The sequence below is a fragment of the Mixophyes fleayi genome, chromosome 10, assembly GCF_038048845.1.
Source record: "Mixophyes fleayi isolate aMixFle1 chromosome 10, aMixFle1.hap1, whole genome shotgun sequence".
Classification (NCBI taxonomy): domain Eukaryota; kingdom Metazoa; phylum Chordata; class Amphibia; order Anura; family Limnodynastidae; genus Mixophyes; species Mixophyes fleayi.
Genome location: NC_134411.1, coordinates 77,603,603 through 77,629,721, shown reverse-complemented (window position 1 = coordinate 77,629,721; position 26,119 = coordinate 77,603,603). Strand labels below are relative to the sequence as shown.

The following is a 26,119-nucleotide window of genomic DNA, read 5'->3' as shown; positions in this document are numbered from 1 at the left end:
GGCTCCTTAATGCAATCATTTTACAGGATACCAGCTGTATATTCTCTGTTAGCTCCTTAATAGTGTACCTGCAGATAATCGGCTATGAATTCTCAATCATTGACTCCCTTCTCGTGTTATACCAATAGACCTAACAAATGGCTTGTTAGTGCTCTGTAGGTAACAAGCTGAGTTCTTGTCAGTCCAGACTTCCAACCGGTACTGCAATAATGATGCCAAGTTTGTTACTTGTATTCAGGATAATAAGACCCACTCTCAACACTGTGGTAAGAGAATGGCACTGTTGTGTGTACAAGACGTGGTGGATGTGTGCAAATGTTGGCCAAGGCACTCTTTATATATGTTCTTACAGGTATAGCAGAAATACAGCGGCATAAGACAATATGCTCCTCGGAAAATAAAACGGATCATTGCAAGGACCAAGTGTCCTATTATATGGCTGAGGAATGTGTGGGTAAGAGGCCTTGTAGAAGGAGCATAGTGGGGACCCAAGCTTTAGATATGAAAGATTTGTTAAATTAAAGGTCTGCACTATTTTAAAAAAACAAAGCTTTCCACAGTTCTTTGCAATTTGTACTTGGTTTCACAGCATGATTCATTTCCTCAGTTGTGCCTTCAGTATATATGGATGATAGGGGTTTTTACCCTAGCACTAAGAGCTATTCTTGGATATTCTATCTATAAAACTCTTAAAAAGGGCCCTAATAAAATGTATTAACAAGAACGAGTAGATATCTTAAGTATAGGGACCGACCTTCCCTCTGAGAAGGTTGACTTTATTGGGGAAACCCTTCTTTATATTACAGCACAATTTTTTTGGGTTCAACAGTGGGTTGCACAAACAGGTTTGCGGGACTGCTATGGGCACTACCTTTGCTCCAAGATACGCAAGCCTGTTTGTGGCCCACTGGGAGGAATCCCATATATGGCATAATAATCCCTTTTTGGGAAAGATTTTGGGCTGTTATAGGTATATCGACAACGTCTTCTGTTTGTGGACCGGGACCATGGTAGAACTTAACTCCTTTATTCAACTCCAATGATATCGATTTACAATTTACTTCTACAAGCAGTAAAGAGAGGGTAGAATATTTGGACTTGGAAATTTGTATTGCCAACAACCCCATAGAGACCAGAACCTTCCTGAAGCCTGTGGACTGTAATTCATACATCCCGGCAGATAGTTATCACCATACGCACTGGCTCTCAAATATCCCTAAGGGACAATTTTACAAGAATCTGGAGAAACTACACTAATCTAGAGCATTTCGAGTCCGTTTGAGACCCTAAAAGGCAGGTTTTTTGTTTTTTTTTAGAAAGACCATATGATAGAGCCCTAGTTGAGCAAGCATATGTAGAGGTCAAAGACACTCCAAGGGATCGTCTTTTAGCCCTCAAACAACATGAGGTGGCTGAATTCAGTATGGGGGGATTTGCTTTTATGACTAAATGTAGCTCTAACTCAAAAACCAAAGAGAGCTTTCAAGAAACACTAAAACATCCTTTTGATGGATAAAAAATTGAAACAAATCCTACCATCCAGACCAAATTTTATATAAAGGAAGGCGACAAACCTTAGGTATACGATAGTAAAAAGCTGCATACCTGTAGAAATGGATAAACCAAGCACAACCTAATCAATGGAAGACAAAAAGGGCTTCTATTGATGCAATAGATGCTATGTCTGCAAGACCACGAATCGGTGCACCACTAAACCTATAGAGAAATTTACATCCAACAAGACAGAAAACACTTACACCATCAAGGATAAAATTACATGTGATACATGGGGGTCATATACCTACTCGAGTGCCCCTGTGGCATGCAATACGTGGGACGAACCATCCGAAAGCTCATGAAATTGGCAGAACATATTAGAAACATTAAGAAGGGATTTGATGCCCACAGTGTATCTGAACACTATTCCTTACATCATGAGTGTGACCCCCACATCCCTGAAATTTATGGGAATAAGCAGGGTAAAAAATTCCTGGAGACGGGGGACTATGTGAAACTTATTTCTAAGAAGGAGACCAGATGGATTTGCACTTTAAAAACCCTCTCGCCTAATGGTCTCAATGTAGACTTCGATCTCTGGTCTTTCCTTTAAATTCAAACGCCCCTCCTTTTTTCTGAAACTAAATTGGAGGAGTAGAGATATAGACTTATGTTCGTTTTAGGTCTCTTCTTTCCCCACGCATATATTGAAAGAATAGAGATACATATTTGCACCTTTTAGGTAACATCGTTTTATAGCCACTTCACTGTAGGAACATTACATCTTTATTATATTCCATCAAAACCACCTCCTCGTTACACATCTGAGAGCTCAAACTTGAGTACTACTCTATTTCCCTGAGGAAGCCCGGTTATACACCAGGTGAAACGCATTGGTTATCATTTTCTTATGCTTACACATTCGAGTGAACACATACAAATTACTGACGCCGATTCTGCTTTCATCCTAAATCTGCATCCGACGATAGCCGCGTTGTAGATTCAGGAACAACTCGCATGCGAATGTGCAACCTTATTACAACATCTGAATGAGTCTGTGCACCTCACGAATATCTGCCAGAAGCGCCCCTGCCATCATGGGGAGGTAAAGGACCGCATGTTGGAGAGCATCGAAAGCAACACCCATACCAGCGGTGCATGTAAGTCACAGATCTGTTTGTCTCCATGCATTTAGTGTGCTACAATCATGGGAGTAAGATTCTGACTCTGCTTCTTATTGTTTATACTCACTGGGCCGAGACTGCCTATCAACTTTTTTCTACTGACAAGGGGGCAGATTGCTTAGTACTTATAGACCTGTTTGAACACCACCGCTACCAGTGTTGTCTACGCTTTGTGTTATGTTCACTGTGGTTGCCCATTGCATATATAGCCATATGGGTTTTATTCATTCTATTTTGATGTGGATTTTTTTCCGTTCTGGCCAGAACATTTTAGCATGCATTTTTTCATTTTGAATAAATGTTGGTTTGTTATATATATTTCTTCTTTTAGATACTTTCATATAAATTCCACTTACTGCGCCTAGGGAGATACTCTTGTTCACACAGTAGTCAGACTCTCGCATAGTATGTCTGTCTTGCAGGCTGCTGTCTCTTTGTACTGACAGGATCAGATTGATCATTAGATAGCTACAGGCCTCCTAGCATGACGCACATATAGGTTTAATAGAGCTGCTCTTTCTTTAATCCCAGGCTTGCACATAATGTACTATTTAGTTATTCTGTCTTACATGTACTCATACACGAACACTGCCTAAGGATAACAAAACTGAGGTGTAGGATGAGGGTTGAAATAGACAGGCCTTGCCTAGAACCAGAGAACTGCTGACATCAGGCTGCCAAAGAGTGTACAGAGATAAGTCATTTAAATTAACATTCTATCTAAGCGCTTGTGATGTTCACTTTGTATTTGCCTAGGTATGAATCTGATCAATGGTGGCATAATGTTATATATGTATTAAAGCACAGACTTTGCAGCCCTTGTACCCACTAGCTACAAACAATGAACCAATTTACTGCAACAGGAATGCATATTCCTTTTGTTGTAGCCAGTCATTAGCTTAAGTTTATGCAACAAAAACATGACACATTTACTTAGGAACAATGGTAGCATGAGCGGACCCAATTTATACCCATAGAACCTTCAAGATTTTTTTTATTAGATAGTTTGTGAAAGTTGAGTATGTTCTGTTTGGGTTTTTGCTTTGATACCACCGGTAAAAGCTTAAAAGAACTGCAGGGTGTTGCCAACTAAATAGTTGTTAAAAGGTATGGACAGAAGGGGGGTGTATTCATTTAATCACCACCATTTATTTATATAGCGCCACTGATTCCGCAGCGCTGTACAGAGAACTCCCTCACATCAGTCCCTGCCCCATTGGGGCTTACAGTCTAAATTCCCTAACAGACCGACACACACAGACTAGGGTCAATTTGTTAGTAGCCAATTAACCTACCAGTATGTTTTTGGAGTGTGGGGGGAAACCGGAGCACCCAGAGGAAACACGGGGAGAACATACAAACGTCACACAGATAAGGCCATGGTCGGGAATTGAATTCATGACCCCAGCGCTGTAAGACAGAAGTGCTAACCACTTAGCCACCATGCTGCCCATTGTCCAATCATAATTTCAACAACTTGGTTAGAAAAGTTAATTTTAGATACCTTGGAGTATATTTACTAAACTGGGTTTGAAAAAGTGGAGATGTTGCCTATAGCAATTAGTCAGATTCTAGTTATCATTTATTTAGTACATTCTACAAAATGACAGCTAGAACCTAGAGGGGCTGAATGGCAGGCTTTAGCCTGGGGGGTAAGCACAGAACACTGGCCCATAAGTAGGTCCATCCTTGAAGGGTGTTTGTCAATACAATATATATTTATCAATATAAAAAGAGGCTATTTTGTGTTGCTTAATCCAGCAATACTTTATTAATATAAATGATAAATCTTAAATAATAAAAATAAATAATGCAACAAAAAACAAACCTCACTTTATATTGCATATTTTATCCCTACAGCACTTGTTTTTTAACCACATACCCGACAAACTGGAAGTGAGGAATCTGTGCTTCCCTATGTATTGTAAAAATGGGTAAGGTGCTGCTGCCTTAGTGGGAAACCAAGAGATTTTGTTAGAGGTGGGTCCCAATCCTCTAGGAAAGTAAATACAACAACTAGGTAATATTTCCCAAACAATGGACATATATCAGTGTATGGGTATGTATGTTAAACAGTAATTTATTCTTTTATTAAGAACAATTGCACATAAACTCTTTTTTGAACAAAGAATCTGCTCCAGACAAGTAGGAAATTAACCTTACTCAACAGTCCTGTGAACAAGTAAGAAAACCTAGTACAGCAGCACTAGATTACAATTCACTCTGTTGATTATCTCAAAATATCTTGGTTTACAACTAAAGTCTGGTAAATAATTTTCACTTAGACTCTCCAAATAAATGGGCCTGACCATTCAGAAGGTTAGGCAACATATTATTCTTAATGTTCCCTAATAGATATGTGGTAGAGGCAATGCAAATCACAGATAAAGTGGGTGACAAAAGTTCTCAGTAGTCTTTTATAGTAAAAAAAAAAAACTACAAAACCAGTGTATTGGGTATTTAAACATTCTTTTTAGAATTTACAAATTTTATACAATACACAGTCAATACCGTGTGCACTACTGTTCGGTGCATGCAGCTCTGCCTTCAAGAATAGTACAGTGTGAATCAGGGCATACCTTCCAACTGTCCTTGCTGTCGGAACGAATCCTGACTAAGCGAGACATTCAGTCAAATTCGGGACTGTGCCAGCAGATTCATGACAGTTGGCAGACTGTCCTGCTCTCTCCCAACTGTTCTTGTCACTTTTACCACCTGTGGCTGCTGGTGTCTTTAGCTCAGTTGCTGCTTGTCTGCATCCTGGAATGTTGGAGGCCCTATTTGGAAATAAAATGGGTACATGAGATTTAGAAAACTCCAATCAGCCCTGGTGTTACATCAGTAGCACCCACATTTTATAATTTGGCCTCCCTCCATCCGCCACATTAAAAAGAGGATTTTTGTACTTCCGTTAAATCCGTTTCTCTGATTCCGTTTGGGGGACACTGCTTACCATGGGTTGTGGAGGGGAGCTCGGGAGTTGGCACCTAGCTAGTTAACTTTAGCACTGCTGACAGACCTCTCCCCTCTACAATCCCCCTGTAGTTAATTAAAAAGCCCCAGGGAGAAAAGGCCAATCAACCAAGAGCACACAGAAGAAAAGCAGAAGGGAGGGATCGCAGTGTCCCCCAGACGGAATCAGAGAAACGGATTTAACGTAAGTACAAAAATCCTCTTTTCTCTTTCATCCAGTCTGGGGGACACTGCTTACCATGGGGACGTTCTAAAGCAGCCCCCTAAGGGTGGGACCACTCTGAAAGCCCGGCCCGTAGAGCAGTACGGGCAAAATTTGCTTCCGAAGACGCAAATACATTAAACTGATAGAACTTTGTAAAAGTATGGACAGAAGACCAGGTGGCTGGTCTGCACAGTTGGTCGGCAGAAGCCCCATTTCTCGCCGCCCAAGACGCACCGATCGGGTGGAATGGGCCGTAAGTCTCTCTAGCACAGGACGGTTAGCCCTGATATAGCCTGTGTAATTGTTACCCTAATCCATCTCACAATTCACTGTTTAGAGGCTGGCCAGCCTCTATGAGAATCCTTAAAGGACAAACAGAAAATCGGTACTCTGAATTTTGGAAAGCTCTCTTAACATAAATGCGGAGAGCCCTAACAAACATCTAATTTCTCCATATACACCTGATCAGACAGAGAAGCTGTCCGAAAGACCGGAACCACAATTTCCTGGTTCAAATGAAAATCTGAATACCCTTCGGAACAAAGGGAGAGTTCTCAATACCACTCTGTCCTCGTGGAACACCAATTATGGTTGTCGACAGGACAGAGCTCCCAACTCTGAAACTCTACGAGCAAATGCAATAGTCAAGAAAAAAACACGACCTTCCAGGTCAGAGACCTAAAATATGCCGAAAGTAATGGTTCAAAAGAAGACCTTGTAAGCGTATCAAGCACCCGGTTAAGATCCCAAAGTGCTGTAGCAGGAGTGTAAGGAGGCTGGATCTGTAAGACCCCCTGAAGAAACGTCCTGATGTCTGGCATATCCGCTAACTTCAGGTGGAAGGAAACAGACAGGGCAGCTACCTATACCTTTAAGGAACCTAAGCGGAGACCTGCCTCAAGATCATCCTGAAGAAAGGCCAGAAGTCTGTAAAAAACAAAAAAAAGGACGTATGACAAGACCTATTTTCACTCCATCTGATATAGGCTCGCCAAATGCGATGATAGATGCGAGCCGAAACAGGCTTACGAGTTTGTAGCAGAGGGTTCACTACACTGGGGAAGAAGCCCCTAGCCCACCAGAGCCTGGCTTCAACAGCCATGCCGTTAAATTCAGGCGAGGTAAATCCTGGTGACGAAAAGGACCTTGAAGGAGAAGATCGTCTCGCAACGGGAGACGATGCTTTCGCTTTTACCGCCATAGAGATTATGTCCGCGTACCACACTTGCCGCGGCCCTGCAGGTGCTATCAGATTGGGGGGGAACAGATATCTCAACCTGAAGTCCCCCGACATGGTCATTACGTCTGCTGCTACTGCCAAAGGTTCCCTGCCCCTGTGCCAAACCTGGGAAACCTTTTGTTGTGTCTGGAGGCCATGAGGTCTATATCCGGTAGACCCCACCTCTGAACAGCTTCCGGATGTAGGGACCCTTCCCCTGGCATCATCGCATTGCGACTGAGATAATTGGCCTCCCAGTTCTTTATTCCTGGAATGAACACTGCCAAGATTGCTGGAACATATTGTTCCGGCCAAGCGAATATCTGATACCCGCGTTGCAGCTGTGCTTCTCGTTCCTCATAACCTGTTGACGTATGCCTCAGCCGTGGCATTGTCGGACTGAACTCTGACTGGATGATCCAGAAGAAGGGTTTGGGCCCCCCCCCAAAGAGCCAAAAGGAATTGCCTTCAACTCTAACGTGTTGATGGATAGGGAGGACTCCTGGGCTGACCAAAGACACTGGAGCCTGAGGTGTAGGGCTACCGCCCCCCAACCTTTTTGGCTGGCATCTGTGGTGACTATGATCCCTGACCATGGAGCAAAAGACCTGCCCACCGACTTGTGATCCGGAATCAGCCACCCCAGAGCAACTTTCTCACATCCGGAGACAGAGAGATCTTCTGGCGGTCCAAATGTAGGTGGGATCCCGTCCATTCTGTCAAGAGGTCCCCCTGAAATACCGGGAATGAGCGCAACCGAAGTGGATCATTCAGAAGGAGGCCACCATCTTCCCTAGAAGACACATGCACAAGTGAATTGATGGAGTGGGAGAGGACAAGACATGAGATGTTATCCTCTGAACGACCTGATTTTCTCTTCTGGCAGAAACACCCTTTGTTGTTTGGTGTCCATGATGAGTCCCAGGAAGATCATGCGTTGACTCAGAACCACCTGGGATTTCTTTAAGTTTATTAACCACCCATGGCTCTCGAGAAAAGCTATGGTGAGGGACAAATGCTGTTGCAAGCAAACCTCCGAGGCGGATTTTATGAGAAGATCGTCTAAGTAGGCCACAACCTGAACTCCCACTGAGTGAAGACAAGTTTCCATAACCGACATGATCTTTGTGAAAACCCCTGTAGCGGCCGAAGGGAAGGTCCTCACCCTGAATCTCAGGAGAGACTGATGACCGCTCCAGATAAGAACGTGAAAGTATGCGTCTAATGACTATGGAAGCTATAAACTAATTTTGCAATCCAAATATTACTGACCTCAGGGACTCAATCCGAATTTTGTCCACTGTTAAGTGCACATTTAGTTTATTTATATTTAGGATGGGTTAAAAGGAACCGTCCAGCTTCCTGACAAGAATATATTTGAATAAAACCTTTCCCTTTCTGGGACTCTGCAAATAATTTCTTGCTGAAAGAAGAGAGGCGACACAACTCTATATTGCCTGTCTTCTCTGAGGATCTCGGGTAGCGGGGTTACAAGAACTTTGTGGAACAGGACCCAAAAGATCTATCATTTACCCCCTTGTTATAATGCCCCAAATCCCAGGGTCCTGAGAGGACGCTGTCCATTGTTAGGACCTAACTCTGTCTGAGAAGCCTCTAGAATTTGTTTGTCTGTCTGTCCCTGGATGACTGACTCCTAGGAAGGAGGTCCCCCGAAAGGACTGCCTCAAGGAGCTGAAACACATGGGGCGGCTCTGCCTACTTTCACTGGCAAAAAGCTGTCTTTGCCACCCTTTGCCTGAGAATGATACTGTTTAATTCCGGCCCGAACAAACCTGATGGTGAAAAAGGAATGGTTTCTAGGGATTTTCCAGATTCCGAAACAGCCTCCCAGGATTTTAGCCATAAAGTTTTTCCTTGCTGAAATTGCCGAAGCTTGAATAGAGGAAGACACAGACGCTGTGTTCTGAGCTGCCTCATAAGGACAACCAGATGTCTCTTTTAAATGTAAAGCTAGGGAAAGCAAGTCTGAATACTGCAAGGCCTCAGCCAGCTGCTTTGCCCGTGTTTCCATGGCTCTAGCGAACGAAGGCAAAACAAATGTGGGTCTGAATGAAGAACCCGCTGCTACCAAATTAGACTTTAGCTGAGATTCAATTTTGCGGTCAGTGGTGTCCTGCATAGTTGCAGTGCCCGGGACCAGCAGGATAGTGTGGCGGGCTAACGGGCTATAGGAGTATCCACCCTAGGGATTCCTTTCCAGCGAGCCAGATCCTCTTCTTGTAATGGATCTACATAGGAGAATCTTTTTGGTATAGAAAACTTTTAATCAGGTTGTTTCTATATTCCCTCAGCAATAACTCTCCATTCCACTAAAGGAGGAAAACGAATAACCTTTCTTCTGGCTTTTTTAAAGAGACTTCTGTTTATAGGACTAGGATTCTCCTGCCTCTGGGAGGTCCAAGGCCTGCCTCACCGCTAATACCAAATCATCAATGGCCTGATATCTGGCGGTTTCTTCCTGATTAGATGCGTGAACCTGGTCAGGATCAAAATTTGCTTCCCCTTCTTCATAAAAGGATTAGTGGATTTAAACCGCTTTCTTTTAGTAGGGCCCAAATATGGGTATTCAAGTAACTGGTTTAGCCTGTCTAAACCCTTTATTAATGATGAGAACCATGCTGGTTCTGCCGAGACAGGGGTCTGATCCTTTATCAAAGAAGAAGGGCCTGCTATAGCCGTCCCAGTAGAAGCAGCCGCCGCAGCAGGACCCCCCCCCCCCCACAGTCGTGACAACATTGTGCAATACAGAAGAAAGCGCTGCCGAGCTTGTCAATAACTAAGTAGATTTAGTGAGAAGCTGGGGTAAAGAGGGAACTGACTGAAAAGCCGCCCAGGCCGGTTCCTCCGGCAGAGAGGCTAAAATCTGCTGTGTTTGCGCAGATGGGGGGCCCCCTGCGCAATCAGAAGACAGCACCAACGGGTCCCTCTGCCCATATGGTAATGTTGATGATGATGATGGTAATTTAACCTTACCTCTATAACAACAGGTAAAATATTTTTCAATAAGACCTTTTCCTTTAACATTTTACAAAGGAAAGAATCACCAAGCACACCAGACTTGAGGGAGACAGAGAGAAAAACAAGTACCGTATATACTCGTGTATAAGCCGAGTTTTTCAGCATACTTTTGTATGCTGAAAAAGGGCACTCGGCTTATACACGGGTGAACTTACCTGGTGTCCGGTCCCTGGCTGTCAACTTCTGCATATGCGTTCCAACAACAGGAAGTTCGCCATTTGGAACGCAAACTTGCGTTCCAAATGCCGAACTTCCTGTTGTTGGAACGCATATGCGTTCCACTGCCGGGTAGGTAACAAAAAAAATCTCACCCTACGTCCGCTTCCACCTGTAGTCAGGAATAACGGCATAGCGGCATCTTTTGGACACTGCCTTCTCCATTCATCTGTCTTGATCTCAGCAGCGGCAGCTCACTATACTGATGTTCCCTCCCGGCGTCAGTGTCAGTCTCTGTCTCTCTCTCTCTCTCTCTCTCTCCCTCTCTCTCTCTCTCTCTCTCTCTCTCCCCCCTTCTCTCTCCCCCCTTCTCTCTCCCCCCTTCTCTCTCTCCTTCTCTCTCTCCTTCTCTCTCTCCTTCTCTCTCTCTCCTTCTCTCTCTCTCCTTCTCTCTCTCTCCTTCTCTCTCTCTCTCTCTCTCCTTCTCTCTCCTTGTCATCTACCTAGAAATGATTTCATAGATTGAACCTATCATTTTCATTTAGGTTTTTAATTTAGCGCTCTTTTCCACCCTAGGCTTATACTCGAGTCAATAAGTTTTCCCAGTTTTATGTAGTAAAATTAGGTGCCTCGGCTTATATTCGGGTCGACTTATACTCCAGTATATACGGTAATCAACTAATCTACAGTAAAAGTTGCACTTTAAATAAACAATGTGATTTTAGGCAAGTAAAGAGTACAATAATATTACCCCTACTAGCCCCATTTTGTCAGTAAACATTATACAGTTTTTATAAATGCTTAATAAAAAATAGAATACTTAGCCAAAAGGCCAAACACAGGAGAGAAGTCCATCAGCGATGTCCTGATGCCTGCTCCCACAATGCTGTCTCTGTTCCCGGGCTTCTTCTTTAGTTCCAGAAGACCGGAATACTGCCAATAAATTGAAGAGCAGGGAAACTCTATATAATTTTAGCTCCCCCTCTTTCGATATTCTGTCTCCATTTTCTTTTTTAATTGAAAAATAAATAATTAGCAGAGTAATGGAGACCTCAAAAAGATTGAGGCGTCCTGCAGCAGTTGGACCCCGATGCCCCCTCCTATTTCTGAGGGGGAATCTTGGTCTGCCCCCTTCATACTTTCCCAGGCTTCTGTCTTGTACCTGCCTGGGTCTTTTCCAAATGGCCGCCGGCTGATGCTCTGATAACCGGCGCTCTATGCCTGCAGTGGCAGCGCCGGTTATCGGGGAGGCTGAGAGTGATTGGGCCAATTGGGCCAAATAATCAAAGTCTAAGATTGTGTTGGCTGCAAGAAAAAGAGTTATATGCAGTTTTATAAGTTTATAAAGAAAATTTAAAACGTTTAATGTTTTCTTCCCGATGCTTGACACTGCCCTCCATGCTGCCCTTCACCTGTTTCACATTAAAGGGGAGAATTCAATTGGCTGCGTTACTCTTAAAAGTAACACGGCCTGCGCACTATTACCGCAGTACCAGTGCACAGGCAGTTACATTATTAGTACGGTAATTTTTAACGCCGATTTTTGCTCTGGGAGCAGCGAGCAGAAATCCAGGTTAAAATCACGCTATGAACGGCAAGTGTGCAGACTGCGTTACTTTAGGCAGGAATTCAATTGGCCACGTTACTCTCTAAATATATTTAGTTCGCATACAAGAGCCTATGTCAAAACAGGTGGAATCACACCCATTTTTTCACCTATTTACAGCTTTGTTGTTTGTTTCTGGTTTCATATTTAAAACAAAAAGTATCCCATTTATTCATGGAGGGACTTTTTTTTTAGGATGGTGGCTGGAAAATGCAGCCATTATAGAAAAACTAAAGTCCAAGTTGGTTTATACAAAAGAGTCTACTAATATTTATGTGAATGTCCATTTTCAAGAGCTGAAGACATTCGTTAACACTGTGATTGTGAGGGGAGATATTTTCCTCCAAATAGCTGACATTCTGTCAAAAATCCCATTGAAAGCCACTGAGGTTTCAGCCCAAAATAATAATTATTGCTTATTTATAAAAAGTGCTGCTATACTGTGCGATGATTTCTAGAGTATACTGAATAATTTACATCAGACCCTGCCCCAGTGCAGCTTATAGTGTAAATTCCCTACACCACAGGTCCATTTGGCCTATTAAAGCTAAACTAACTAACATACCAGTCTATTTTTGGACGGTGGGAGGAAACCCCCCCACACACATATACTGATACCATATTCAGATAATGTCCTGATTGGACCAGTGCTGTGAGGCAGCAATGTTAACCACTGTACCGCCATGCTGCCTGACAACTAGAGAATTTGCACTAGCTAGCAGGTAAATACATTGTCACACTCATATTCAATCAGGATATTTGTAAATATTATTAGGAACTCTTGTACCAAGGTAGTGTGCAGTGACCCTTTAAAGTCAATTGCACTGGAAACTCCACATTCATGTGACATTTAGATGGTGATAGATGTCTTGTCATAGAGAATAGAACAAAGCGCAGGTATATGCATGTCTGAACAAGTCCTTATTGTTTCCAGCTAAGTAAAGAAATACATCTGACAAATTCAACTTTATTATTATTAATCACACTGGGCATTGCCAGCATTGTCCTGAACAAAAAAAAAATATATTGCACGTGGGGAAAACCGCATGGAATAAAAAGGATATCATTCAAAACAAGTATTAGCAACACTAATGGAGATGAGACTTTAAACAGAAATCAAGAATATTGTCACCACACTTCTGTAGCAGTCACTAATTGAATCTCAAAGTGTGCTCAGTGTCGGCAGCCATTTTGTGACCTAACCAATCTTCATCAACCAGTGACATGAATGAGTCCCTCAGAAGATGGCGGCTTTCTCCTGTGTCAAGGAGACGGGTCCACTTTACACTTCTATTTAAGTAAAAAAACAAAAACGGGAAATTTAGGCACGTCACTTTTTGATTCACACAACCAAATTAATGTTGCTTTCCCTGTGGTTCTTGGGAGTGTATTTTCATAGGCACTTTGCATTTAAACTTCTGCTTACATCGAATTCTGGCGTATAATTTAAAACCGCATGTGAAGAGGCTTCAGAATTATTTAGAAAAGCTATGAGCAATAGCTTCATTTAAAGAAGAAAAAAAAAACCAAAACAACAATTTGCAAGAACTACAGCCACAGAGTCCATTAATGTTTCTAGTGTTCCAACACCTGTTTAGAAGGAAATCAAGATTTAATTCAGCACCTGTGATTCCCTCCCTCCCCCCAAGGTGGGGAGAAGTTTGGGGATGGAGACAAGTTAAGGTTGAGATGTCATCTATACTTCATAAACAAACCTGAATATGCAAGAGTAACAGTATTTGGAATTGCTATCATTTTTGTAAGCATGTGGTCAAAATAAAGAAAAAAAAAAAAAAAAAAAAAAGAGTGTCTAGACATTGCCAGACAAATGTTCAAGTTTTGTTTCTTCCTATGTAAATATTGCAGGAGATTTGACACAATAATCTGTGTAAATTGCCTGACAGTCCTAAGTTTATTTGGAACGCTGACGTCTTTGGAGATGGGACTTTGTAAAGTATACAGACCATCTCGGTTGCACTGAACTGTCTATTTGGACACAGCCTTTGTCCGTTTCCGCTGTAGCTGGTCCACAGTCCTATGGCAATTGCAGAGAATTTATCTTTCTTTTCTAGCACCTTCAAGACATTTCCTGAAACCGGTCACTTTTTTAATGCCCTGATCACAGCGACCGTTTTTCTGGCTTTTTCTCATCAATGGGATCCATCTCCGTCAAGACACAATTGAAGATCAGCTGGGTCCATCTTGTAAGAACGGCTAAAAGGGAGATTGCGGGAAAGGCAGAGGGTTACTACGTTGTTTAATATGTCCATGCTGGTAATATATAACTTTCCAAGTGCAGCCATCTTGCCTCAATACACTGCAGTATTTCTTTTACCTCCCCAACACTATAGCCACTTCTCACATGGGCTTGGAGTTAAAAGCTTAATGTAATAGAATGTTCAACCCTCATGGGTTAAAATCAAGAATTTACCATTCAATACAATCATGCACAATGGATTTCCCCTTCTAGTCATATGGAGGGTCGACATGTTTGGCGACTACATCATATATTTAACAATATTGTTGTGCTTCTGCCTAAAGATTTACAGATGCACAAAACAAAACTATTTCAAAGCTCCCAGAATTGAGAAACACAAAACAACTGATTTTGGGTATCTAGGGCTGTTACAAAAACACATCAATCTATTATACACTATGGGTCTGATTCATTAAGGAAAGACAGCAAAAAAAAAAAAAAAAAGAGTGACTTTGCACCTTGGCAAAACCATGTTGCATTGGAGGGGGAGGTAAATATAAAATGTGGGGACAGATTTATAGTTGGGGTAGAGCATGTCCTAGATCAAATTTAAATGTCTGTAAAAATAAAGCCATCAAGTATTTGTGTGCTGCATGAAAAACAGCCAATATTTATCTTATGTGCAAAATAATAAACTAATTTGCACCCCTTGCATTGTAACATGGTTTGTCCTTGAGCAAATTAACTTTTTTCTTTGCTTTCTCCTTGATGAATCAGGCCCTATGGGGCATATTCAATTGTTGCCGTTTTCCGCCGCGGAAAAAGTATTACCGTTATTACGGTAATACCAAGCCGGATTTCAGCTCGCAGCTCCCTGAGCCGCGAGCTGAAATCCAGCGTGAAATGTACCGTAATTACGCGCACTATTGCCGTAATGATGGCAGTAACACCAACAATTGAATATGAGTACATGGTACAGTTGTAGATACATTGCAGAATAACTAATCTCCTAGGTGTACAGTATTTATACCCACAGAGAATACAGGAACCTGGGGGAAGGTGACTGATCATGTAGACATTCAGTGTTTGTGAAATAAAATTAATAAAATGACCATTTTAAATAATAAGGCAACACCCAATAGGTGGATGAAATGATTATACATGCAGATTATAACTGTGTAAAAAGCCATCTTTTATTACAGACTTGAAGCTAATCCACAGTTTAGGTACCTTCCGAGCAGTGTATATATGGAAATCTAAGACAGATCTGGCAAGAGCAATTGCTAATTAAATCAGAATAGATGTCCTCCTCCTTACCCAATAATTTGCCAATGCAAGGCGGCCTTTTGGACTCTGGTAGATAGACTCCCATGAAGTAAATGGGAACACCAGAAAGTGCAATGCCGATTCCAATGAGTGAGTTCACAGTGTCACTGTACAATGGGATGAAGACCAGGAATAATGTACACAGGCAAAACACAATGGGATAAAACAGGCTGAGCTGAAAATAGAAAAACAGAATGCCATTATGGCCTAGAACAGATCACACAATGTTACATCAAACCCTACACTAACTACAGGAGGCATCGGACAGGAGTTCGTACAATTCTAAACATGGCAGCTTTTACATTCCGTATATCAATGGGGAGTTCCAATCACAATGCAACTGGAGAGCGAAATAGCATGTCATTGGTCAGCGCAGCTCGGAGGAGACTGCAAGCAAACCTATGCTGACAAGGCACCCCTGACTATACCAGTTGTAGAGAGTAAGAAACAGTGTGAATGGACCCTCATGGGCATTATTATGAGCCAAGAAGATAAAAAACCCAAATTATAGTCGAGACCGAAATAGACTTTCAAAACAGCACTGGTCTACAGGTAAATAATCACAATTTATTTATTACAGCAGTGACTAAATATATTGCTTTTTTTTTTTCTAGCTACCTTTTATGGTTTTTATATATGTATTTATATAATCCAGAAGAGTAGGTTATATTATCCAGTGAAAAGCACAGGAGAACTCTGTTATATCCCAGGGTTCCAGAAATACTCTGGTAAGGATATTACTACATGGCTATAAAGCACAGACAGAAACTGGAACAAAAAAAAGTGATGTCTTTAGTAAAAGTTGCAGGATGGTACATTTATGTCAATACATGAAAGGTCATATGAAGGTGAAAACCCCCATTTAACATGTTCTGGTGTGATATCAGCACCGTTTCTTTGTAGTCTCACTTAGAAGTGGACATAGATAAGCAGCAACATAGTGAGGGTGGGATTTCTGCCTCTGCTGTTATAAGAGCCTCTAGCACAGCGGTTCCCAAAGTGTGCGCCGAGGCTCCCAGGGGTGCCATGGCCAGGAAGATATGAAACCAAACAAACTTACCAATTCGGCGGAACCCGAGACCCAGCATCCTCCTCCCTCCTTGCTTCTCACTGAATGTCGGGAGTGACGTCATCACCTCCGACATATTCAGTGAGAAGCGGCGGGAGAGAGGAGGATGCTGGGTCCTGGGCGTCGCCGGATTGGTAAGAAGACAGAAGAAAGAAGACCAAGTATGGTAAGTAAAAAAAAGGGGAAATAGTGATAGGAAACAGCAAAGGAGAGGCAAAATTATGAAGGAGGGGGCAGAGAGTGGATGAAGGGGCACTGTGTGATGATTTTTGTACATGTTTTATTTTTTGATCTTATTCCTCTTAGTATTAGCTGTAAATGATTCTTTGACAGAAATATAATTGAAAAAATATATAAAAATATTCCTTTCCCTTAGTAAGTTGTTTGCAAAAATAATACACATAAATCTAAGTATTTCTGTCCTGACCTAAATACTTATTACGTTATTTTGGCCCAACTACTTATAAAACAGGGCTGCTTGTTAATTATTTTGGAGGGGTGCCTTGAAAAAATTATGGAGATTAAGGGTGCCGCGAACTGAAAGAGTTTGGGAACCACTGCTGTAGCAAATGAACGTTCATCTCTACGTCTCTGCCCGCACTACCAGTTTTACTGGAGAGTTGTGGTAAAACCAACACTGGAACCCTATACAGACATTACAGATTCCACCAACCTTCACAGGTCTCGGCCTGTCTGGCTCCTTCCAGCGTAGGTAAATCTGTCCAGCAATGGACAGACCAACAAATAACCAGTAACTGAAGCTGTAATAATTTATGAGCTGGAAAACGTCTCTCACAGACAGGTAGACGAGGGTAGCAGCACACTGCAGAGGACAACAGATAGACTGTTAGGGACAGATCACTTTCTGTTTGTAATACAAGGTCTCCATAGCAGAAAACACACTATAAACAAGTTAAAGTGCATCACTCACAAAAAGTTGAGGCAGCCATGTTGTAGGCTGAATATTCTTGAGAATACAGGAGGCATCTACTTTAGTAGCTAATAAAGCTATACAGTATTTATAACTGGGTAGGTAGACTTCCTTCAGCTGCTAGTGTCTACAAGAGTATACAGTATGTATGCAAAAATAAGCAATTCTCACATTGAATAGTAGCGCAGACACTGGTGTGAACCTCTCCGTGTGTATTAAGCATAACATATCTGGGAGATGTCCTTCCCTCGCTCCAACAAAGAACAGCCTGTGGAGACACACAGAGTACACATAGAATAACACTTGTATATTAAAAACTAAAACCATTTTGCCAACCTGCGGCTCTCCAGCTGTTGTGGAGAAGGCCCCTCGCAACTACCAGTCAGCCCAACACCACAGCTACAGAGCCACGTTGTGCTTTTACCTCACAAAATGGCTACAGGATGGAATGAGAACAAGAATGATGTCACCAGCTTGTTGGCATCATACACTTCCTCTGGGCACGAGGATTAAAGTGGTTTGGTCACTCCAAGTAAACAATACAATGGTTCTACAACATTAGTTCTAGTCTGTTAAACACAACAGGCAGATTGTTCTCTCCCAGTGAGCAACAAAAAATAAATAAAATAAAAGTGTGTTTGTTAACAGGATGGTAACAGTTCATGCTGCAGATCCTTGCAGCCTGTACATAGCATGACTGTACTACTGGCTGCCTGAGCACAATTCCTGGTAGGAGAGTTATTTATAGTTCTTTTATGAGTCTGTGTGTCATATCACAAGGGCTACTTTCCAGCTAGCATACATTAGCTTTAGGCCTGGTGAATGCATACAATTAAAACAAGAGAGGACATACATCACATGCAGCTGGGAAGAAAGTATTCAAGTACTTTAGGATTTGCCCAAGTGGCCTCATACGTTTAAAATGGATGACTGCGGCGGGACAGTCCTACTCACTAAGTAGTGCAAACACCCTCTACCCCAGTCCAAAATCAGGTCCCCTGTTTTCAGCCATCCCAGGTTCAGAGGGTGGAATATCCCCAATCACAGAAATACGCACAAGAAGTGAATTCAGTTTAACGTTAATTTCTTTCCTTCTAAATACCGTAACCCATGGCAGCCTTAACAATGGGTTCCTCCCTTAGGTAGAGACAGAAAATAAAACACGCCTCATGGTAGGACTAGGAATTAACAGAAAATATAATTCAATTCTTTTCTCTTACATGGCAGCCATAATAATGGAATGTACCCATGTAATAACAATATAGATTAAAAAAAACTATAAAGATAAAAAAAAAAAAAAAAAGTGTTCTATGCTGCATAATTCAACAAATTATTCAGTAGCTGTGTAAGGAATTTGCCTCTCAAACTGTGCATCAGTAGATGTTACCACATCCAGTAGATAATGTCTGGTGAAGGGATGAATAGATGACCGCCGCCAGCTTTGCAGTGATCCACTGTTGAGGCCGGAGTAGTAGGTGCCCAAGAGGTTGCTACTAGAGACATATCCTCTTCACTGCTTGATAAAAATGGATAATACAAGGTTCCCAAAGCTAATCTAGTCTCCAAAAAGACACCAAGTTCAGAAACTGGACCCTAAAGAATGAGACAGCAAAACCTTTGCTATGGTCAGCAATGTTTTAGACGGATGCACAATGCCTCCAATTCCATTGGAGTTGATGGGGAAGTTCCTCATGGGAACATGATTAAATTCAATTTTGTATCCTCTCCTAAAAACGTCCAGAACCCAAGGATCCTGAATTGAATTCCTCCCGAGTGCTGTATAATCCGTGATCCTTCCTCCCACCAGAATCAATGAGGGCTCAGCCAGGCAATAGTCATCATGAGGTCTTTTGACCTGGCCTCCTCTCTCTAAGCCTGACAGCCCGAAAGGCCTGTTTAGATGTAATAGCAACACTTTGCCTAGGGTCTTCTAGTTTTGTGGCTCCTTACATCCTTAAATGTTGATGGGATGAAGAGAAAGGTAAATACTTAACCGTTTGATCTTGTGGCACACTATCGGATTTGCCCTCAGAGATTTCTTTATTCATAGCATCTAGTTCACCAACAAAGAGCAAAGAACCTTCAAATAGAAGAGTAACTAGAGTATTCATAGATTATACATCTGCTGCACTTGGACACAGCCAGAGAGGTCTTCTAGCTACTGCCATCAAAGTCATTGTCCTGGCTGAAAAGGCATTGGTATCCCAAGATACCTCACAAAAAGGAATACTATTCCTTTCTGCATAACCTCAACGCTTTTAAAGTATTGTCTACTAAATTTCTCTTAAACATCCCAATGAGGAGTTTCTCCCTATAGTCCGAGTACTCGGGACAATGAAGCTATGGCCACATCTGCCTCTAAGGTAGCTCCAGAAAAAAATATGAAGTCTCTTAAAACAACTTTCAATCCATAGAATCCCTCAAAGGACTACAATCTTCAAAAGGCACAGTGGTCCTAGCTGACAGACTGACTATTGCTGTACCACCCTTTGGAACCAATCTGCATTTTAGTCCTTATTCCTATCTAAAAGGATACAGAAGTACTAGTCTTACGGTTATACTGGTGTTTTTCTAGCTGATCCCATTCCCTAGGAATCAAGTCTTTTACTACCTGGTGCACAGGTAGTAAAAACTTCTTAGTATGATCCTCAAAGAGCGAATGGTGGACTGCACCAGAAGTTGAAGCTTCATTCATCCCAATAGATTTATTCATGTGTTTAAGAAGACTCCACATTATCCAGATTAAATAGTCTAATCCACCTAAATTTCTCTGGGCTCACTACTAGAAGACCCATCTAGGTTCACCAAGAATCAAATTCAGAATAGCAAACAGTCTATGCTTGTCTGGGATCTAGCTCTTTTTGCATAGCATGTAAAGCTTATTTAGTCACAAAATTACTTCATCATCCAATATATCCGTTCTTAAACTGTTCAGAGGGCTGGGTATTATTTCCTACAGGCTGACTATTATATGTTGCACAAAAGAAAGAAAAAAAGCTTCATAATCCACAGATAAAGGCTTGGCGTATGCTCCACGTTGCTAACTTTGGCGCTTACCTAGTAGGGGTGCACTCCGGCTGTTTGGGGTTGGGCTCCATGCTGCAGACAAGCAGCGTGTGCATCCAAAAAGCACTTGTCGATGTGCACTCCTGTGCCAAATTTAAACTTCTTCCAGGTTTGAATTGTTTTCCAGCACATCTCACAGGTACTGTGGTACCAGTACCTGTGGGTCAACACCTTGAACTCTTTGTCATGTTTCTCCCACCATTCCTGAACAATTTTTGCAGTGTGGCAGGGCACATTATCCTGCTGAAAGAGGCCAATGTCATCAGGGAATACGGTTGCCATAAAGGGGTGTGCTTGGTCTGCAACATTGTTTAGATAAGCGATATGTGTCAAAGTAACATCCACATGAATGCCAGGACCCAAGGTTTCCCAGCAGAACATTTCCCAGAGCATCACACTGCCTCTGTTGGCTTGTCTTCTTCTCATTGTGCATCCTGGTGCCATCTCTTCCCCAGGTACACGCACCCAGCCACCGACATGATGTAAAAGAAAATGTGGTTCATCAGACCAGGTCACCTTCTTCCATTGCTCCATGGTCCAGGTCTGGTACTCTCACGTACCTACTGTAGGCACTTTCAGCGGTGGACAGGTGTCCGCATGGGCATTCTTACCAGTCAGCGGCTACGCAGCAAGCAAGCAGCAATGCACTGTGTGTTCTGACACCTTTCTATCATAGCCAGCATTAACTTTGTCAGCAATTTGTTCTACAGTAGCTGCTCTGCGACTTCCCACGAGAATCAATGAGCCTTGAGCGCCCATAACACCATCGCCGGATGTCCCTTCCTTGGACCACTTTTGGTAGGTACTAATCATTGCATACCAGGAACACCCCACAACAACGGTTGTTTTGGAGATGCTCTGACCCAGTTTCCTAGTCATCACAATTTGAACCTTGTCACAGTCTATCAAATCCTTAAGTTTGCCCATTTTTCCTGCCTCCAACACATCAACTTCAAAAACTGACTGTTCACTTGCTGCCTAATATATCCCACCCACTGAAACCAGATAATCAATGTCATTCACTTCACTTGTCAGTGGTTGTGCGGGCAAATGAAACGGCCTTTGGGTGGACTTTTGACCTCTTTGTCTTTTTATTATTATTATTTAGTATTGTTACCTAGTTTTATTTGGATAGACTTGGTTAATGAGTATTTGGCCAAGCACCCTTCTTATTGTTGGAAGTATGTGTAGTGTGGTTCTTTCTGCTGTGTATGTTACAATATGGAAAAACACTGTTTATTCTATTATAGCTACTTGAAGCCATAATAAACACACTTCAGGCGGTACTCTATAAAAAAAACAGGGAGTGTTACTTTCACATTTTGCAAAGTATGTTAAGCTAACCAACTCTGGCCAAAGTCTTCTCCTTCAGGCTAGTCCTACCCTAAAAAGAATATATACTCTTGCATTCCCTTGTCTAGATTTAAAGAGCACTACATTGTGTAAACTGCATTAAGGTGCCTATTAACTTAAGTATATGTTATGCTCCTAATGATTCGCTTATGACTTGGCAAAAAAATGTGATCTTCATCCTGTTCACCATTTGCTGTCTTGTGTGTTTTTTGGCCATCCTTTCAATAAATCCAGTCTGTCCACCCTCAACAAATCCAGTTTGTATATCGTATGGATAGATATATATATTTTTTTCTCCGGAACAAAGATGTCACAGGTCGTCTTTATATAGCACCTCAATATTACACAACGCTTTACATAGAATATTTAATCATTCACTTCAGTCCCTGCTCTAGTGAAGCTTACAGTCTAAATTTTCAAACACATGCAATCCTACCTATTTAATGGCTCTTTCAGTATTAATTTCTCTGGATCCACCTCTGCTCCGCTTCCTTTATCAGTAGGAGTACCACAAGGCTCAGTCCTAGGTCCTCTGCTGTTCTCTATCTACACCACATCTCTTGGAAAACTAATAAGCTCCTTTGGATTTCTGTATCCTCACTATGCGGATGATACACAAATCTATCTATCCTCTCCTGATCTGTCACCATCTGTGTTGTCTCGCGTTACTGACTGTCTTTCTGCCATTTAATCTTGGATGTCTTCTCGCCAACTCAAACTCAATCTTTCAAAAACTGAATTAATAATATTCACACCCCAAAACAGAAGCTTCCTGCCTGACATTTCTATTTTTGTTGATAACATGACCATAAATCCCACCCCGCAAGCTTGCTGCCTAGGTGCAATCCTTGACTCACAACTATCATTTATTCCCACATCGACACTTTTTTCGGCTGCACCCACTTTGTGGAATTCCCTCCCTCGCACAGTAAGACTTTCCTCTAATCTTCAAGCGTTCTCTGAAAACCCACCTCTTCAGGCAAGCTTATAATATTTTTCAACCGGCATCTTAATCTCCCTAGGTTACCCTCTGACCAACACTCATGTATGACTGATCACACAGCCCACTCAATACTTTTTACCTTTGCATTCTAGCCAGTCCATTGTGCAATATGATGTAGCACATGCCCTTGGGTTTCAAACTTCCATTGTCCCATAGATTGTAAGCTTGCGAACATGGCCCTCTTACCTTTCTGTCTGAATGTATTACCCAGTATTGTCTTATAAATGTTTGTTCCAAATTGTAAAGCGCTACGGAATTTGCTGGCGCTATAGAAATAAATGATGATGATGATGATGGGTAAATTTCAAAAGCCAATTAACCCATCAGTAGGTTTTCCTTGAGAATATTTCAACTATTATATAGAAACATTCCTAAAATTTCAAAACAGGCAAGGATTGTGTAAAGTGTTTAATTCATTTGTGAATTATACAATTAGTGTAAGGCCTTTACTGGGTCTAGCAAAAATATCTGTGAAGGGTCCATACCTGGAGGCAGCGAGGACAGACGAGTTAAGGCCACCGAAGCAGGAGAGGGCCACAGCCAAAGGAATTGTCCAGCTAAATACTCCATATACCATATCAGCAAATGTCTGCGGTGGTGCAAATATTGGAACGTGAAGAGACAAAATAGGAGTAAGTCAGAAATAAATTACAACTTAAACAGGACAGACATTTAAAAAAAATAAACAAATAATCAACCGTGTGATCAAAAGAAAGCAAGGGGTTGGCATCACAGGGTTTGCAGCAGGAAAATTAAACTGTCCTGCTGCATGTCCCAGCATAGTAGACCAAAGACACCACAACCAGAATGACAGTACTTGCTACAGGCAAATATGATTACTAGGCAGGCTGTCCTGTTCTGCTAAGTAACTTGAGTCCGTCAGCCATAACAAACTCGCCCTTGGGAAGAGAAGTGTAGATGATATATAAGTCGTGTGACAGGCAGTACGTTTTTTTATTTGATTAATTTACAAAAAAAAAAAAAAAAACCAACACAGCTGCCACCTACAGCCTTCATAATAAAATATGCTTTGGAGTTTTTAGACCTTTTAAACTATTGTAATGATGCCTGTGGCTTTGTAGTTCGGTATTATGGAGAGTTTGGCTCACTGGTCTCCCGTTGCCACTGAACTGCTGGTCTCTATTAAAGTTACACAATTTAGTGAACGCAAACAGTTTAAAGACGCTACACCTCTGGTGCCAGTAAATCTACTCTCAAAGTGGTCTCTCTCCATCCCTCTAATACAGGAATTCCCAACTAGTGTGTCAAGGGCTCGTTCATCACTATAATCAGCTAGGCCAGTAACAGAAATGTAGACGTTCTAAAATAAAGGTCATGGAAGTTGAAATAATGAAATGTGTATAACTATAATTGAATAATTTTTGTTTAAAATTAAGATTTGGACCTCTTGTTTACTGCACTCTTTTTACATTTATGGGGCATAAAAATATTATTAATGTGGAATGTATGTCAGCAGGAGTCACAATATATCAAACAGTTTCATCACTGCTGAAACCACATCAAAGCTCAGTGCAAGAATATTTCAGGGTCACACAGCTCAATCACTCACATTAGTCCCTGCCCCATTGGAGCTTACAGTCTATATTCCATAACATACACACACACACACACCCAGATAGATTAAGGGCAATTTAATAGCAGCCAATTAACCTACCAGTATGTTTGCAGTGTGGGAGGAAACCAGAGCACCCGGAGGAAACCCACGCAAACACGGAGAACATACAAACTCCACACAGATAAGGTCATGGTCAGGAATCAAACTCATAACCCCAGTGCTGTGAGGCAGAAGTGCTAAGCACTAGGCCACCGTACTGCCACCATCATATACAGTCCAATTTAACCTCCCAAAATCCAAATGCTCTTTGAAACCCCTATGGCAGTGAATCTCATCTTCTATGATCATCTACTAGTTCCATCTTGCAATAAAGTTGTGTATTTCTAATACTACAGACAGTTGAATACAGCAGGACACAGGAGAACTACAACTTGTTGTATGGCAATAGGTTTATTGTAACTTTGCTTTTCATTACTACATATTGGCTACATAGAACATAAATAGGAAACATTTTAACAGAATAATATACTGGAGAGAAATGCTGCATAAGTGCAATTTTTTTCATTGATTTATTGATGAAATATTAATGTCTTAGGAACGGATTTATTTATAAACGCAGATACTGCATTGTCTTTGTATACGAACATTAGACAATCCAGAATCTCTAGTTGTTCCTGAACTGCAAGTCCTAGCAGGCCCCATTAAGCACACCCATCAAGGCTCTGTTGCTTAATGTACCATCAGTACATGCTGGAACTTGTAGTTCTGCAACAGCCACATTCAAGCTTTTAAAGAGACACCATACTGAAATATTAGTTATTTTAACAATGGGACATTTATGAAAACTGTTAAAGATAAGCTGGAACACATAATAACCCATCAAATCTTCATCTTAGAAAACTAAAGCGAACGTCTGATTTGTTGCTGTGGGGTATAGGAAACTCCCCCTCCCCCCCAATCTGTGCTATAGATCTCTTGTTCCTGAGCGGAAGAACAGCAACCGCCATGCACGAGATGTAATTACATTATCATTATTATACACAGCAAAAAGCTACTTACCACAGCCACTGCATCACTAGCAATAACCGCATTGAAATCCAGTACTGTGTAATAAGCCACATTGGTTAAAATATATATGATGGTGACGACTGGCATAGAAATACCAATGGACAATGGCAAGTTCCTGAAAGACAAATAAGTCACGACAATAGGAAACATAGCATCCCATATAGACATAGCATAAAGTTCACGTTTTATTTAAGGTTTCCTAGAAAAGCCGACTTCTTATCTGTATTCTGTAGAAACAGCTATATAGCACCATTAAATAATACGTATATTACCGTATTTCCCAATGTATAAGACGCACCTTTTTCCCAAAAATTTTGGGTCTAAAACCTGGGGTGCGTCTTATACAGAGGTAGCGGGGATGCAGGGGGGCGGGCAACATTACAGTGGCAGCGGGGGGGGGGGGGGGGGGGGGGAAATCGAGGGGGAGCGAGGCAGCGTACCAGTGGCAGCGGGGGGATCCAGGAGGAGGGGGACAGAGGCACAGTGGCAGCGCAGGGGGCGATTGAAGGGAGAGTGTGCTGGCGGCCATTACACTCTCCCTGCCTTTTTTTGACAGTTGCCGTAATATTTTATTTTTTCAAATTTCGGGGCCAAAATTAAAGGTGCATCTTATACATGGGAGCGCCTTATACATGAGGAAATACGGTATAT

At 41.8% G+C, this 26,119-nt stretch overlaps 1 protein-coding gene across 2 annotated transcripts in view; it reads right to left on the bottom strand.

The window, feature by feature from the left end:
* Nucleotides 1-12,830: 12,830 nt before the first annotated feature.
* Nucleotides 12,831-26,119, bottom strand: part of SLC7A6 (solute carrier family 7 member 6) — a 28,208-nt gene continuing 14,919 nt past the window's right edge. For both annotated transcript variants that reach the window (XM_075188912.1, XM_075188914.1), the window contains exons 5-10: nucleotides 25,460-25,583; nucleotides 23,310-23,413; nucleotides 17,574-17,670; nucleotides 17,145-17,294; nucleotides 15,394-15,577; nucleotides 12,831-14,093 (exon numbers count right to left, since the gene is read on the bottom strand). In XM_075188912.1, coding sequence (XP_075045013.1) covers nucleotides 13,999-14,093; nucleotides 15,394-15,577; nucleotides 17,145-17,294; nucleotides 17,574-17,670; nucleotides 23,310-23,413; nucleotides 25,460-25,583 — 754 coding nt within the window. In that variant the 3' untranslated portion in view covers nucleotides 12,831-13,998. The remainder of the gene's footprint in view (nucleotides 14,094-15,393; nucleotides 15,578-17,144; nucleotides 17,295-17,573; nucleotides 17,671-23,309; nucleotides 23,414-25,459; nucleotides 25,584-26,119) is intronic.